At 40.5% G+C, this 17,647-nt stretch overlaps 1 protein-coding gene across 2 annotated transcripts in view; it reads right to left on the minus strand.

Moving 5' to 3' along the window:
• The window catches only part of MAP3K20 (mitogen-activated protein kinase kinase kinase 20), an 89,621-nt gene that overhangs the window by 23,115 nt on the left and 48,859 nt on the right, over nucleotides 1-17,647 (minus strand). The window contains exons 10-12 of one of the 2 annotated variants that reach the window (XM_030952250.1): nucleotides 15,862-15,968; nucleotides 10,116-10,251; nucleotides 934-5,943 (exon numbers count right to left, since the gene is read on the minus strand). In XM_030952250.1, coding sequence (XP_030808110.1) covers nucleotides 5,572-5,943; nucleotides 10,116-10,251; nucleotides 15,862-15,968 — 615 coding nt within the window. In that variant the 3' untranslated portion in view covers nucleotides 934-5,571. Of the gene's footprint in view, nucleotides 1-933; nucleotides 5,944-10,115; nucleotides 10,252-15,861; nucleotides 15,969-17,647 lie in introns of those variants that run through there. The other variant, XM_030952249.1, reaches the window with a different exon arrangement.

The raw sequence follows: 17,647 nt of genomic DNA on the forward strand, positions 1-17,647 counted from the left end.
TGGTTTCTGCCACTGCTTTGTAACGACTCCTGTAAGGCTGGAGGAGTGCAGCACTTCCCAGCCTCCTCCTACACTTTGTTGGATGCAAGATGGTGTTAGCTCTTGAAGCACTAGGAAACCATGGAGGAATGGCTGCATTAAACAAAATTCTGGGATGATGTGAAAACCGACAGAGGAGAAGATGTCACTGTAACAGTGATTGCCATTTTACTCATTCAAGTATATGGTATCCAAAGTGTCATCTTCTTGGCATTTTTATTCAGCTTAAAGGATTACCATTAATTGTTGTAGATCTGTATTTGGACAGTCAGTGTCTCCCAGAAGCTCAATATCATGATGTAGTTGCAGACTTTTTGATGTAGATATGTGATTTATGAGAGACTCAGCTCGGTTATCCCCGACCCCCCATGGCTTTGTCACCCTCGCCACCCCAGGGTCCCCAGACCCCACCCACAAGCCAAGCATGTCCCCTAGGCAGGCCCTCACCCCAACACCTCCACCTGCAGCCTGGGCAGAACACTGTAGGACAAAAGTAGCGCTGGGGGGAACACTAAAGGACAAGGAAGGGCAAGTGGCAATCATGAACACCCTCAGGAGGCTCTGAGTTGTGCCTTTTGTAGGCACTTAGCGTCAAACTGGCTGGTGCTGCAGCAGGAGCCTGGTAAAATGATTTGTACAACTGAAAAAATTTACTGCAGAAGTCCAATAATGCATTTTTAGATGTACAGTGGGTTTTTTCTGCTTTCTTCTGGTTTAAATATAACCAGTGGCAGCAGAATAGTTCTGTATTATTCCTCTCTTTTTTTTTTCTTAATGGGAGAATAAAGGAGAAATGGCACACAGTTAGTAATACAGAAAAGTGACTTAAACCAGCAGACAATAAGGAACCTCTTCGAACTTCAGCGTTTTACATAGTGACACAAATGCATAAAATTTACTGTCAAAATGTTTATTGCAAAATAGAAGTTTGGAACAAAAGAGAAGCAAGGGAAAAGTTCACACCAAAAGAAAGTTTATGACACCAATCGAGGAAATTGAATACATTGTATGATTTTTTTTGTTTGTTTGCTTTGGTTTTACACTGGAAAAGCGAATCCACAGTGTGAATAAAACAAGACATGGTATGTCAAGTGCAATAAAGAGAATAACTGACACTGCAAGATTTTACCACACACAAGTGTAACATTGCATGTTCCACACAAATGATATATTCAGTTTACAGCACAAGAGTCTTGGCATAGGCATTGCACTCAGCTTTGCTTTTTCAGAAGGGAAAATGAAGTTTTCTAACACTGTGAAAATATTTTCATTCAAATTCCATCAGTTCAAATCTGAAGTGTAAGTAGCATCGATTCCTACTATTCAGTACAAAACTTCTTCAGTAGTGCAAAAGCAAGAAATGCAGTGGACTATATCTGACTTTAAAAGGCATATGAGTATTTAGCACACAATATAAAATGTTAAAAGAAAATCATTGGTTCTACAGTTTTAAAATTAAATCTTCACACATCAGAAATCTCTGTGCAGATTTTACAGTGTACACTAAGTTGAAGCCTGGGGGAAAGGGGAAAGATCTCTCCTCCAGATTCCTACCAGTGCATTTTAAGGTCTGTGAAAATTACTAAATGAACTTAGTTTTTCTGCCTGAACATTCTAACTAGGACTGTAGTTAAAACCTCTGTCAAGTCAGAGGTCTTATTAAAAACCTGTAAAAGCTGCCTGATTACAGATAAAGGAAGTACACCACTAAAGACACACAGTAACACTGCTCAGTACTTAACAGCTATATGCACACTACACATCTATTGCTACTGCTGAGAGCAATACCCATCATTACTGCATCAGATATTTAACTCAGAATAAACACTTTAAAACCCAGAAGGAAAGGGAATCAACACCTAAGAAAAGCTCTGGAATGATAAGCAAATGACAAGCCATGAACATGACTGTGTGACAAGAGGCCACGCCAGACCTCACCTCCAAAAGCCCTTCCAGTCCAGAGGGGACAAGCTCCATGTCAGGGAGCACACAATGGCTGGCAACGCAGCACACCCACACCGTACCCTAAGGCACTTGCTACTCCAAGAAATTAGTGATGACATTGTCACAAAAATGACTAGATCAGAAGTTTTCCTTCATTAAGTCCCATTCCCATATTTTTTCATCATGGCTAAAGAAAAGGAGTTGGGAGTTGGACATCCTGTCTTGGTCCCAGCTGACCATTAAGCAAGCCAAAAGTCGATCCTCCCCATTCTTCTCTGAGGCCACTTACCCACCTAAGTTCATGTCTGCAGTACAGCAGCCTGGTAAATATGCCAAGTTCAGGCCTGGTTCTTACCTTTCCCCTCCACAAATGCAGTGATATTATTCTACTGCAAATACCTTCAGGCTTTATGGAAGGCAGAGGAAACTGGAACCCAAAAGGCCTGGCAGGGCCTAGTGAGCTGAGAGGAGTACAAGGCACAGGAAGGCTTTTCATGGCTTGTTCTGGCTTTGGCCCAGAGCAGCCAGAGAAATGTCTTCTGGGTTTGGTTAATGCTTGTATTAGCTGACACACGATGTGGCTCTGGACTGCTGTGGAGATTTGTATAACCTGATGATGAGACAGGTAGAAGATGGACTTGGATACACTGCAGAGCAAAATCAGGTGTAGAAGATGAAATACTCTGCCCTCCTCCAACCACCATATCTGCCCACCAGAGCCATTTTCAAAGCCTTTATCTAGTGAGAAGCATTTCAGAGGCAGAAACAACACAGCTTGATTCTCACATATGATCACTGACTTGCAAACTGGAGACACCTGGTGTGAAACTCATCACAGGAAAGTAAAAATGCAATTAATACCACTGCTTTTTTAGTAAGTATAGCCAATATCCTAAGTATAATACTATCTCAACTGCATCAGAAGAGTTTGTCATGTTATCACCTTATCTACAATTCAGAAGTCACCCTCGCTACTTTAAATGCATGGGGAAGTTTTAGAAGAGCTTAAACTTTTCCTTAATATAGTTTAATTTGCTTTGAGAAACAACATGGGAAAAAAGGTGACGGGGAAAAATCCATCTTGCTTCATTAAAAAATACTGAAACAAGCAGGTAGAAATTACTACAAGCATGTTACCACATTCTGATGATATTTGCTGATATAAGTTACACACCTGGGTAAGCACAAAATGTTGAAGACAGACCTAAACCTTGTGATGTTGTAACTATGAAAATCTGTGTCATACTACTTAAAAATTATTTTTATTTCGGTAAAGATTAAGGAGTTAATTTACAAATTCACTTAAAACCCACACAAACATAAATGTGCATGAAGTGCTCCAAGATTGTCAAACACGAAAAAAGTGCAAAATATCAATTCTAGGAACAGATTTTTTTGGGTTTTGAATTAGAAATGTACTGAACCAAATTTTGTTTTCAGTTGTACATCCCTTTACTGCTGAAGTGGGGCAGTAATTTATGCACAATGATACGCATCTTAAGACCTAAAGTGCACATATTACATTACACAAATCCATCAAATTTTGCCGAGTGCAAAGTGGTAGTTACAAAAATAGTATCATTGCTGTGGGTGTCAGCAGATGTAGACTTACAAAAATAGTACAAATCTACACTGGAAAAGGCTATTTGTTCTTATTTCCATTTCATTATTTGCCCTTCCAATTCTCTTTTTCTCCCTAAAATCAGATTGCTTTGATGGACCCAAGAAGCCATCCCCACATGAGCCAAAAGAGTTTCTCCTTGGGATACTTTGAACATTTACTGCATCACTTAAATGATAATTTCATCATGAAAATAGCTTCCAGATACAAGAGGGAAGTTCAAGTCAAGAGGTTTGGGAGTGTCTGGAAGAAGGTTAAATGACATCCTGCAGGAACTACAATCCCATGCAGAGCGAATGGAGCAGGCCAACCTGAGGGCAGCACTTGTGCCTTGCAGGTGACTGGATCAGTGCTGGTGTTTAAGGATAAAACAATTCTTTCTTCCTCACAACCCAAAGAGGTACCCACTCTGGAAAAACTTCTTCAAAGAACTTTGTTTTGTTGAGTGAACAGGTAATGATTTCAGGCCTGCTGTAATCTAATGTATCCATTTTTTTCTAAGCTATCCACAAAACACCATAATATATAGGTTAGAGCTGTGTAACAGGCAAGCCTATAATTAAAGATGCCACTCAAAAACACAAGTTTTATAAAAGAAACCCTTCCAGTAATTGAGAATGGAATTTTGATGGCTTGTTCCCACTACTGCTGAACTACACAGTAACATTTTTCTTTTGAAATGCTGCCCTTCTTCCTTGGCAAATATTTTACAACATCTTCCTTTCTAACCTGCATCTGTGTTCACACTGGTTTCCCTCCCTCCTTCTGCATCACCACTAAAGGGGTCATCAGGAGAAACATCCTCACTGCTCTCAACATAAGTGCCTGGCAGGCAATTATTGCAGCAGATTGTAAGACACTGAGTTTTATGGTAAGCTGTAACAGCAGTGACAATACTTTAAAAGTAATGTAGCTGCAAAAAACAGTTATGCAGAGTCTAGTAAATATTCCTGACATTACTGCCAGATTCTAGTACAGAGAATTTCACACAAGCCACAGTGGTAGGGCCCAAGCTGAAATGTCACAGTGGCTTCTCTTTGTCCTTTCCCAAGGATGGCACACGCTGTTTAGCAGATACAACAGAATCAAAATTTACAAACACCGATTTTTGCTCTCAGGTACAAGAATAAGTCCATCAAAGTTAATGAGGCTTCATGGATTCACATCAACCTAACTGAAAATTAGCTCTAGATCACAATATCTGATAATAGATGCAGAGGTCTGATTGCAGTTTACTTTGCTAGGGTGAATTATACACACATGCACATACACGTGAGGGGGAAAAAAAAGAACATTTATAGAAATCATCTACTAATAGGGATTATCTGAGTTCTGCTGCTATTCCATTTTTAAACTATTTATTTAACTAACCCCTCTCTTCGTCCGCAAGCTTCTCTGTTCCTAGAAACTTACTTGTGACTTCCCACAATGTTGCCTTGAAAACGGCTTTAAATTAAGAAACACAGCAAACCCATTCACTACAACAGGAAGAAAGAATGGATGTAGAAAATAACAAATCTGGAAGTACAAGCATATGCATATGACTGACAATTAAAGGGATAAGGGAAATGACAAAAAACACGAAAGAAAAATTTGAAGTACATTAATGGCATTAATGGCATTGAAGTTTCTCCCAGTGTTTCCGAATCTTAAATTTATCAAGCCATAGTTTCTGTAATCAGGCACTAGGAATTATAGATATAATGATGAAATAATAATAATCTCAATTAGTTTGGAAAGTTTAGTTCCAAATTTCATCAAAGCAGAAATAAGCACAATTGAAACAGAAACAACATATCTTTCAACATACAAATACGCTCAGCCTGGTAAATATCTTTTTTGTTGTTGCTTGTTTGCTTTTTGTTCTTTTACAGGATTTAAACAGACCAAACTGACAGGATTCTTGTTCTAAAACTTTATTGTTTTGCTTTGCTAAAATGATTTCAGGGTTAACTCTACAACTTATTTCATTCGCTGCTATCATCTGTATCATCAAAATCATCATCATCATCATCATCGTCATCTGACCAGTCGAATTCACTGAAACCCAAAGCCATGTTGATTTTCTTCCCTTTTCTCATAGACGTGGTTTTAGAAGAATTCTTTTTGGCTTGCATATTTATCTGCATTCCAGATTGCAGGACAGATCCTGCTTTGTTCAGAGAGAAGATATCCCCAAAGCCCGTCATCATCAAGGCCTTCAGGCTTTGGTTCATGCCAGCTACCTCCCCGTTACTTGTTGCTGTGATCTGACATGACATCTCTGCACTGTTTGACTCCTCTGTTTTAGATTCAAAGTAAGACTCCTGAGACATTCTTGCAGCAAGAGGTAAGAAAAACTATTTAAAAGGAGGAAAGGACAGAGCAAAAGTGAAAGTTAGAACCAATTTAAAAATCAAGGAAAAAGACACCACCAGATTAGTCAGCAATCAACAGAGAGCATACGATTAGTGAATATAAACATGGAGGTCAAGTAAGTATTCATTAAAACAGATAGCATCCTTCTGGGGTCATCATTCTTAAACCAAAATCACTGAGTGGCATGGCAAGAACCACAGGCAACAGAGCTTTCATGACAAAAGAAGGTTCAAACTCTTCAATCCTTCATATTTTGTACAGCAAAAAACAGAATATGACATTTCCCAACCAGGTGGACTGGTTCCAAGGCAATTGGAGCTGCTTAATTCAACCTTTCAGGATTGAAGAATAAATTGGGTTAAGACCAGAGAAGCCAAACAAGTTCTGCAGTTTGATGCAGAAGCAGCAGCCCCTAAATATCAGAAATGAAAGCAGCAGCAGACTGGTTTTGAGTGTATGCTCAAAAGGAGAGAAAGGGTCACCCTGCAACAGCCACAATCAGAAATGAGTCTCTCACCAATGCAAAGGACAGGAGAACTAGCCTCCAGCCTGCACCAGCACCACACCTCTAGAAGCCATCCCAGGGACAAGCAGGCAGGGGAAGAGGGGTGGTTTTGGTCAGCTTGTCAGCTTCTTCAGCTTTTTTTTTCTTTAGTGGTATCAAGAGACATCTGTCAATTGCTTGTACATCATATTAAATTTCCGCTAATCTTCACCTACGGATAATGGCATTCTCCTGACCCAGTCTGTTTGTAGTAACAAATGAAATATGCTCTCTTCAGGTTAATGATTAATGCCTCTTCAGAGTGGCCAGGCTAGTAACCTCTGTGACATGTTTGCCTGTGCTTCACAGGGAATAAAAACTCAGGAGTTTCACCCTAAATTAAACTACCTACTTGTCTTAGGGTGTCAAACTGAGGCACTACATAAACAACAGCAAAGGAGCTGTGTGGTGCACTAGCATTTCTTTACAAAGCATTTGTAAAACTACCTACCCAAAATTCATGGGTTTTCATATCTTTTTTAACCTCATCAGAAAACTGACTGAAGAGTCAATGGCAGTTGATCAAAACAAGTTACAGGGGTGATTATGGTGATGCCCTGCTTTTGTAACACAAGAGGCTTCACAGCCAGGGTTGCTCAAAGAGTGCCCATTTCTTGGTAAAACCACTTACATTGACTAATTTTCTATCATTAGAAAAGACAGCATCTGTCTTCTGTTCCACTTGAGCTTTCCCTACTTACAAAGACTTACTATTTGCACTGTGGTTAAGTAAAGTTAGTGATCAGGGTTTAAGAAACAAAAATAAAACAAAGAAGTTGGCATGATGGGGGTGCCCTAAATAGCCTCCATGCATCCTACTGCTATGTGATGAAAGAACCTGCAGCTAAACTTCTGTACACCTGGCTGTACAAAAACCTGCAGTTACATCATCAACAGTGTGCTAGTTGGATCAAGCTCTTCCTGATAAAAAGAAGGAATCTTTCAAAAACAAGACCTAGCACACACACTTCATTGCCAGGTAGTTATAGTTACTTTAGATCCACAGAAGAACATCCCCGACATGGGAAGAATTCCCAAAAAAAAATCAACAAAGCTGCAAATCAGCTCTCCACTGAAACACCTTTCTGGGTCATTGACTGTTCAATGTCTGAGAGTGGGTAAACTGTGAATGGCTCATTTTGCAAGTTATAATCACATTACTTCCTCCATATTTTGCCATCTCGTTATCCGGAGAATTTAAAGAGTTTGTTGGGATGGGACATGCCTTTAGTGACATACTGCATATGATGACTATCAGAAGGGACCCTTAGAAATGGCTAGGATCCACCAGTCTCTCTAAATTCCATGGTTAAATGACCACCTGCAGGTACAGGGCATCACAGGTGATATATGGATTTCATGTCTTGCTCACTGTCTTCCTCTAATAAGATGTTCATCTTACCTACATCCACTACCATTGCAAAGTCAAATCTTCCAAGACAAGTCTCCCATTCCATGGCAGCTATGGATATATTTTACTCCACCAAAATGCTCCTGATTCCCTTGCGCTAGAGGCTTTTGGAGATCCGCACAAAGGAATTTGCAGAGATCAGACTCAAAGGAGTCTGTTGTATAAGATGCAGCGAAACAGGGTCAAAACAAGAGCAGGGAGAAACGCACAGAAGCATTCCTAAATATTGGCCTCATCCTTCCCTCATGCTGAAGTGTGTGAAGCTATACTTTACTCATTGGAGCAGAAGCAGCCTGCCACTCACAGTTACCTACCACGCAGGATGAAGCTTCTACCAACCCTACAACACTGGAGAATCAAGTGGCAGAGACAGCTTCACTGTTCTCCTGTCACTTGGTTTAAGTTTCTACTCCTGCGCACCACTGCTGGCCTCTGGTCTTTGCTGCAGAGACAAGTGAAAAGGTGACAGCAGAACACAGAGCAGGGACAAGAGTACCAGCTAAGACACAATGAGGCCTAGTTTTGGCTAAGAACCAGGTTTATGCCTAGCGGGAACTCTAAAATGTGTCACAGTTCTAGCTGCCGTATCTTTACTCCTGCTTTTATAGTCAAGGTAGTTTGAAGGCAAGCACTGCAGCTCCCTGTTGTAACCCCCTAGTTTGATGCTCCTGAGTAGACACAGCCTGAACTAATGGAAGGAGACAGATGCTTGACTCCCAAGGATTACAGCTTGCAAACAGAATGCCCAAAGATATTTTGCAAATGACTTACAGCTATGAATTTACAATATAGTTGTATGTGTAACCAGTGCTACGAGAAAAACCCAATCCTGCTTGAATAAAGCCTTTTTTAGCCAATATATCCAATTTTTTCCAATAAAATGGCTCTTTAAGAAATACGTACTGTGTAAGTTCACTTAAGATGTGTGGAAAAAACAAACCTATATTTGTCTATTAGAAGAAATTGCACCTAAATGCAATAGGACAGTTGGGTTAATGCTATGCAGAAAGACAGTTCATGCTTAGCACAATAGGCCTTAGCACAATGCTTTATTCTTGCAGCAATGCCAGATCTAAGTGAAAATACAAGTCATAAGCAAGTACAGCATAAAAAAACCCTAGGCCCTTGCTGGTGAAAAGGTTTGCTCATTAAGGCTGTGTCTCATGCTGTGCTCAGGATAGAGGATGGCCCACAGCTCAGTTACTGGAATATGGCAAGTGTTAAAGCAGGCATAGAGATATCTACTGAAAACACACAGAATCTGCACATAGGAAAACATTCATCCTCCGTGATTTCATTGGTGCATGTTCACAGCTAGAACATAAATGCAACTTCATTCAAAGAACAGCAATAAGCTATGCCTTAAAAACAACTCATATGTAAATGGGTCTGGCTGGAATCAAGGTTATTAGTATGATAAAATTGTGCATAAGAAAAATCATATGCTACTGCAATCTCAATTTGGTATTTGTCTTAGCTAGTGCTTTAAAAACAAGTAGGTATCACAGTATTTTTTTAGCAACTCTGTTGTAATGTCGCGCCATGCACTAACCCTGTGGTCCTCCCTCTGCCAATCAGTGGTTGAAGAGCATAGTATTTCATCAAGAAATTCAAGATAATGCAAGGAAGTTTTTTTGTTCAATTTACTAATAGAAATGTGGGAATTCTACCAGCTGGTAACTGGCCAGTCAAAGTTATGTTAATTATAATTATGAACAAAACCTTAAATTAATACTTTGAATTTTGACCCCCTTTTCACAGAATGGGAATTTGCTACTTCTCAAAGAAAAAGAACAGAATCAAAAAAATCTGCATAAGTTTCACAACATGCCTTCTGGAAGATACAAATTATTCTTACATTTAAGACCAAATCCTGCATCCCATAAAGTCTACAACTTTCTAGTTGAAAAAAGAATTTATTGAATGTAAACAATTTTTAAAGCTGAGAACTCTAAATAAATCAATGGACACTGCTTAAAATGCCTATATCACAATATGAACTATCGGTAATATGTGGTACCTAATGTATTAGGTGAAATTAAAAAAAAATATTGTTATCTAGAGTGATGCAATAAAATTGGCCCAGAGGAACAACTAAAAACAGGAGCACTACTTCCTTAGTATGTCTTGAGATTTACATAGACAAAGCTCCAAATCCTTCTGACACAAGATGAAAGGCTGAATTATTGTCTACTTACAGGAGTATTTGATTGTTCAGTTAACTTCTGCTCCCACATCTTCAAACGTCTCTCCCGTTCCTTTAGTTCCTGCTCTTTAAAGCTCAGATCACGCTCCAGTTTCTTTAGTCTCTCTAAGGTTGCTTCAATTTCACATCTGCACGGAGACAATTTGTTACGTCTTGTCTTTTCCTGACAGATATAAATTGTTCATAATTCCCACTTGAATGTTAATTAAATGTGAAAGGCTGAAAAGTACAATACTAACTCAAGCAGTTCATTTAATTACCAAATGCAAAGTCTTTCACAGCTTTAGGAACAAATGGTAATGTTTATACTTCAGACCATAATACCTTCAGTTGAAGAAAAATAACATTTAAAAGAGTGAAATACCATATGACAAAAACATTTTTAAAATGAAAATGCCTTCTTTCCCCCCAACATCATGAAACATGATCTGATCCATAAAGAAACTGCATTAAGAACTGGTAATGGGACAAGCATTAACAATACAATACAGGCAGTCCAAGAAGTCCATTTGTCTAGGTTTATAACTTGACTATGAATACTACTTGGACTTACACTCAAAATGCACAGAAGCATTTTGTGGGGGAATGTTTTCACCACTTACCTTCCTGTTTCTTTAGGTGAAGATACAAATGCAAAAATACAAACTGTGATATGAGCCAGCCCTGCAAACAGTTACAAATACAAGCTTCTCAAGTTTGGAAAGGATTTGGTTGACTTTTCTCCAGTCCTCACCACACTTGCAAAGTTATGAAAAGTAGGAAGGGCAGGAAATGAAGGCAGTACTCTAAGAAAGTTGCAGATACCATCTGTATTTGGTTTCACTGCACGTACCTCCCTTAACAAAGCAGTTTCCTTTGACATACCTTCTGATGGATGGTATATTTTAAACACATGAACTGAACTGCTCTTGGAAAAGAGTTTAACAAGTTTTGCACTACACAAATGCACAGAAGGTGAACAACAATTCTGTCGCCAAATTCAGACATATATTTTGCTTGTGGGGTAAAAAAGAAAAATCTATAGTATCAGAGGCTGTACTTGCACTTAACATTTCTGTGCCTGTTTGGGAAACTGTGCACTGTATCCTGACAGTTGTGGGAAGAGTCAATCACAGTGTTTCGTTTTTCTCGCATACCCAAAGAGTCTAAGCAAATCAAATAATTTAAATATTCCAAATTCTATGGATTTTTCATTTTGATAAGACATCTCTGTCAGAGTGCATTGCTTAAAAAGTACAGTGAAAGGATTCAGAGCTCGAATAACCAGAAAATCCTACTGCAAACTTTACCACCATGCTTAATTCTACTGCAGAAATCAGCCACCTGGGGGCAAAGGCATTTATCACACTTGAGTCCTGCTGAGTGAGCTGTTCTATGTGGTGGTCAGAACAAATACCCCTCATAATTATCATGCTTCAGATTTAAAGAAAAATTCTCTATCATATTTAGGCATGCATAAATTAAGACTGATCCCTGTGCTGGGTAGAAACTGGTCACATATCATAATAAAGAGACAACAAGGGAACAAACTAAAAGGCACCGGACCAAAGGTTCCGAAAGTGACTCATACCCAGACACCCATATCCCTCGTAAACCCCTTCTGTCAGGTGAAACACATACTATGCTATCTACTGTGGAAACTACAGAGCAATTTGAGGGCAGTTGCAAGCACTGCTTTTCTTAGTTTGTCTCTCATCATTGCTGCTACTTACATACAACTCTATAATTTTTTAAATATGTAAATTACATCCTCTTTTAAAATAATATTATGCGCTAGGGGAGTCCTGGTAACAATAGTTTTCTCTGTGTCAAAAGTCTATTTTGTACTGTAATTACCTCTCTTCGTTAGACAGAAACTTCTCTTAAAATAAAAGGTTAGTCTGCAAAAACAGTTGTATTCTGAAAAATAATTCCACTGCATAATGAAACTGTGTAATTAAAGAGAGAGCTACTGTACATTGCCCAGTTAATGAGTCTTACTCCATAAATGAAGCAGCTTGAAACATTATACATGGTAGGACATGTGGATTTGCTTGCTTCTGTAGTTCTGCAGTGTGAGTTTACTGGTTTTTCTAGAATAGTTTCATTCTGTGACACTGAAGAACAAATACTAATACATTACTAGAAACTATAATGACAAACATTCACAGATTAAAAACAATGACTGGCATTTCTTTATATGTCTTGAATTGTTACTAATACACTAATGTAAGTATCACGAATACATAATTTTAATCATTGGAGCAGCCACTCGTGGGGAGAGGATAGAAGGAGAGATGCACTTAGTATATATGACTAAATGCAGACAAATGGGATCTCTCACTGAATTGGAACATCATTACTTCTACAGTAATTATTTCTGACTGTAATACAAGTGACTTGAGAAAGGGCTCCAAAAAGATCACAGAATATGAACTTAAACATAGGGCCTATGCAACTAGACCTATGCAACTCAGCCATAAGGCAGTGCCCCTATTTTATTAATAATAAAAACGTGCTGAACACGTGTGGAACAGTTAGGAAAAAAGACACTGAATTATTTTAAGGAAATGCAGAACAAGCAGATCATAATGTGATATTAATATAAAAATGAATACCAGAAGATGTTGCAAATAAGACTGCATTATATAGGTAAGTCAAAGCATCACTTGTGTTATCAACTCCAGCAGTCATGTACAGACTCAGCCCACTCTCAGTTTTCATGCCAGCCAGTCAGTGATACTGAAGACTCCAGTTACTTGCTGTTGCAGCTACAATTTTGGCATATCTATATAAAAAGGACCTCAGCTTGCCTTTTTTAAGAGTGGGGAAAAACACAATCCAGGTTGTCTGAGCTTTGCTTTGGTAAGAGCAGCATCCTTGTGAAAGTGCAGTATCTGGATCATTAATTCAGAGGTCCCTCAAAGGAACAAGCATAATTTTTGCTTTTCCCAAGCCCACCCTTCTCCAGTGCTCTGATATCCAGGCTTCATTAAAATTCCCTATTTTGTGGTAATACATCTCATACTTTCCCTACTGCTGGTTTCACTATCTCTTTGCAAATCATTATGGGATAAAAAACCATGGGAAAAAAAATCAGTAAAAGCAAAGATTTTTCAATATAGAAGTTAAATTACATTAAATTAATGTGCAGTTGTTTTTAGTAACAAACTTAAGTCTCTTTTAGTTTATCCTTTGGGATCACTTTATGCATCTTTTATCTATTTCAGGTGGCAATTTTTTTGCATGCTTTCTGTTTATTTGGCTAAGCATTCATGAAAGCTTCCATACAGATATGGCTTTTGCATCAGGGCAGGAAGCTGTTACCAGAATTTGGATAGGAGAGCACCCCTCCAGCTTCCAAACAAGTGCCCACATGATTTGTGCTCTTTCTGAACGTTTGTTTTAATTTCAGCTCAATTCAAAAATTATCTTTGCTTTCAGGCAAATCATGTCCCATCATGAATTTTTATTTTCTCTCTCATATTTCCTTGTCTCTAAGTCTTCCAGAAAAAATGTCACATTTCTTTTTAACACAAGTCTCCATGGTAAGTAGTTTTTTCATTATTTGATAGTACCAAAGAGCTCTTTGTTGCTACATGGCTTTTCCTTAATACCTTTTCAGATGTTCCTCATCTGAGAAATTTAGCAAAAAATGTGCAAGAAATACTTGGGCCACTTGAGATACACTTGAAGAAATAAACTGATAAAGTAAAACAATATTTGTCACGAAATGTCAATTAGTACAGCTTTTATTTTGCTACATTGGCAAGACTTAAGTAGTTATTAGCTTTTCCTAAAGGCAATTGAGTACCCGCCCATCTTTAAAATATTTTTAATATAAGAAATCCCTCAGTAGGATGTACTTTTTTCCCAACCATCCTTGTTCTACCTGCTGTCAAACCCACGATATGATGCTCAGAGTCTGGATAAACAACGGTGCCATGCAGTTGGGGTACTTTAAACACCACCCGGAGCGCTCAGCACTGGGCTCCGGGCGCAGGGCCCAGTGGGGCCCGCAGCAGCAGCAGCAGCAGCGGGGCAGGGCCCAGCGGTGTCCGCAGCAGCAGCAGCAGCGGGGCCGGGCCCAGCGGTGCCTGCAGCAGCAGCAGCAGCAGGGCAGGGCCCAGCGGTGCCCGCAGCAGCAGTAGCAGCGGGGCAGGGCCCAGCGGTGCCTGCAGCAGCAGCAGCAGCAGCAGCGGGGCATGGCCCAGCGGTGCCCGCAGCAGCAGCAGCAGCGGGGCAGGGCCCAGCGGTGCCCGCAGCAGCAGCAGCAGCGGGGCAGGGCCCAGCGGTGCCTGCAGCAGCAGCAGCGCGGGGCAGGGCCTCCTCCTCCAGCAGTGTCGAAGAATGTGGTGTTAAGGTTACGGTCTGCGAGGAGCATTGTGATTACTGCGGCGAGGACTGAAAGCATAGGAGTAATAGGACTGCGGTGATTAAGACTGATCAAACGAATAGAGGGGTTTGGTATTGGTATTTGGTATTGCAGCTGCAGCGCGGCGCAGGGCCCAGCGGTGCCCGCAGCAGCGGGCCCGGGGACGCGGCAGGGCGGCTCCGCGGGCGGCGCGGAGGGCGCAATGCGGCGCTGCCGCCAGCAGATGGCGCGCAGCCCCCGCCGCCCGGCCGGGCCCGGGCCGCCGGCGGCGAGGCCGAGCCGGGGCGGGCCCGGGCCGGGCTATTTATACCCCGCCGTGTGATCGGGGGCGTCCCAGCGACAGCTCAGTTTTTCCACTCGCCCCATTAAAAGTCTACGTCTTGCCTTTCCTTGGAAGGCAGCGGAAGAAACGCGGGATTGCCGGGCTTGACACAAGCCCCATTTCCATGTGCTCCTCCCCATCCTCCACCCCGTCCCGGTTTCTTCGATGCAGGGAATCTTTCGGTATTTGTGCTCCCCGCTTATTCGGCATAGAGCCAACGCTTCTTAATATAGAGCGAGGCACGATCATCTGCAAAAATCATCTCCCTGCGCAGATCTGTTTTCAATATTCCATCTCAAACAGAAGGCTTTACTGGGAAGCAGCAAGTTTTCTAACCCAGAAATAAGCTTCAGGGACAGGTTTTTGAAGTTTTGGCACATTCCAAAAAAGAGGCTGGAAATTTTACTGCAAAACTGTAATGTAATAAAATTGTCTCAAATCTCATCTCCATTTATAATCACTAATGAATAACAATTACAATCAGCAACAGCTAAAATCATATGCTCAAGCAATGCTGGAACACTGTAAAAAACAGGACTGGCATGGGCATGTGCTGGATGTGTGAACACACAGTTGACAAAGGAGAGAACACATAAAAATGGTAGAGTGCATTCAAGTGAGCACAAATAGAAGCTTGAATTAGAAGGTGAGGTTTTTAGGCCCTTTATCCTTTTTTGGTTTTAATATTAATATCACTGATACACTTTCTACGAAAATGGCATCAAACCTACATGTTATCTGAGTTCTTTTGCCCCTACACTATTGACTGAAACCTTGTAATTGGTTTTAAGATGTTGATCACAAAACCATAAATATCATGATGCCTAAACCACTGTAATAATAAATATAGGGTACAGCTAAGTGCATTGGCTCCTAATACAAGTTTCGCAACATTCAGGGCATTCCTGAAAAACAACAAGGTAAGTTATGTTCTAAAAATACTTCAAGCACACATATTTTCTACCAGTACATCATTGGAGTCTGATGTCTTTCTGAAAAAAACCACTCATACCATTTCAATGTAAAACCACATCATATCATCTTGGGAGGAAGAAAACTTACCTCCACTCTGCCTTGTTATGCAGGAATGAGTTACACTGGTCTGGAAGGCTGCTGTCATTTGACATAGATTCCAGGATTGAAATAATCTGCTTGAAAGATGGTCTTTTCTGAAGAAAAAAAGAAAACCAAAACAGAGCATTTGCATTCATATAAAACTACTAAAACTATCTGCAGGATATTTTCAACTGAAACCCCACAATTAATAGGAATTGTCACGCTTCTTTCTGACCACAGCATCCTACAAGATGACTGTAAATCTGTAAATGGTTTCTTTTTGTTCTTCTATTAAAGGAAAGTTTAAGAAGAGTTGCACAGGCTAGTAGGACTCAAGCCTTAGCTTAGTCTCCCATGTCTACTAGTAAAACAGGATTAAACATTAGAATCATCAATCATCTAGATTCTTAATTTGAAAGAATAATTTTTCTCAAGCTAAGAGAGAAAATGCTTCCAAATAGAGAAGGCTGGACCATCAGCAACTGGTAATTATACAGGTGGCCTTTTACAGGTATTAATATAAACTCTTTGGTGTGCGAACAAGCCATTTAGCTGCCTATCAAAAACAGGTTTCTGGCTGCAGTTCCCCTCTTGCAGAGGAGATACTTTCAGAAAAACTCTCACTTAGCTACTTCAGGAGCAGCCAGGGAAGAAGTGAAGACTGAGGTTAGGGAAGGATGTCTTGCCTGGCAGCTAAGCTCATGTTAGTGGACTCTGTGCTCTTCTGTCCTGGGCTCATTTACTGAACTTTGTTCCAGGGCTCTCCATCCAAGACCCATTGTGCTCACAAGTCAGAAAGACCAGTTAAAATTTTTCCGGGCTTTTTTTGGTGGTTTTTTTTTTTTCACTTTTCCCTGAGTCCCAAGGGGAAGCTATGAAGTAGGATAATAACTGAAAACTGAAAAAGCCAGTTAAATGTGTTTCTTGAAAGAGCACTGACTCTGTTAGTCTGTTTGACAGACCCCAGACAAGGTTGAGACAAAAGGTTGAAACAAAATGTAGATACATAATAAGGGGATGATGCACATTCTCTCTCTACTGTGCCTTTAATTATACCATTTCTGCTAAAATTACAGATGCCGCAATTAAAACGTGCATTTTAATTTGGGAGCACAAAAACAATTAGGAACAATGCTGAGGTGTCTCTCTCGGGAAGATCCAAGTGATTTCCACATTATAAAAGACAGACAATTTCTTTATTTTAAATGTCAAACAGCATGAAAAAGTGTCAAATGCATAACAAAAAGAGAGACAAGCTCTCTTATACTGTAATGCTGCACTCTTCGGCTGTGACTGGAGGCTTTGTCTGTCATTTTTTGGTCCAACTCCATGATTTCAGGCAATGGGCAGTTCAGTGAGCTACACAGATTTTCTTTGCCACAGACATGCTTGCCCCAGCACAAGTGCTAATGCAATTTGTTCCCCAGCCCAGCAAGCAGAGAGGGGCAAACTGGGCACACAGACCTCACAGCAACAGGTACCCATTAAGCAGCAGCACATTGCTTGCACTGGTGACACAGTCCCTTGAATGGAAAGCCAGCAGGGTCACCCTGTCTTTACAGGGGGCTGGGGTGGCAGCTGTCCTCCCCTCTACATCCATGATGGTGCTCGACCTGCCACAGCTGAGCAGATCCTCTGAACATACCCTGGGAAGAGCCCAAACTTGCCAGTCTGGAGTGGGTTGCACTGGCTGCACAGAGCACAAAACCCATCCCTGGTACCACCCCCACCACCGACTCCAGTGCGGTTTTGGGGCAGAAGAACCTTTGACCAGCCTTCACATCCTTTTTGT

Source organism: Camarhynchus parvulus, chromosome 7, assembly GCF_901933205.1.
Source record: "Camarhynchus parvulus chromosome 7, STF_HiC, whole genome shotgun sequence".
Lineage (NCBI taxonomy): Eukaryota > Metazoa > Chordata > Aves > Passeriformes > Thraupidae > Camarhynchus > Camarhynchus parvulus.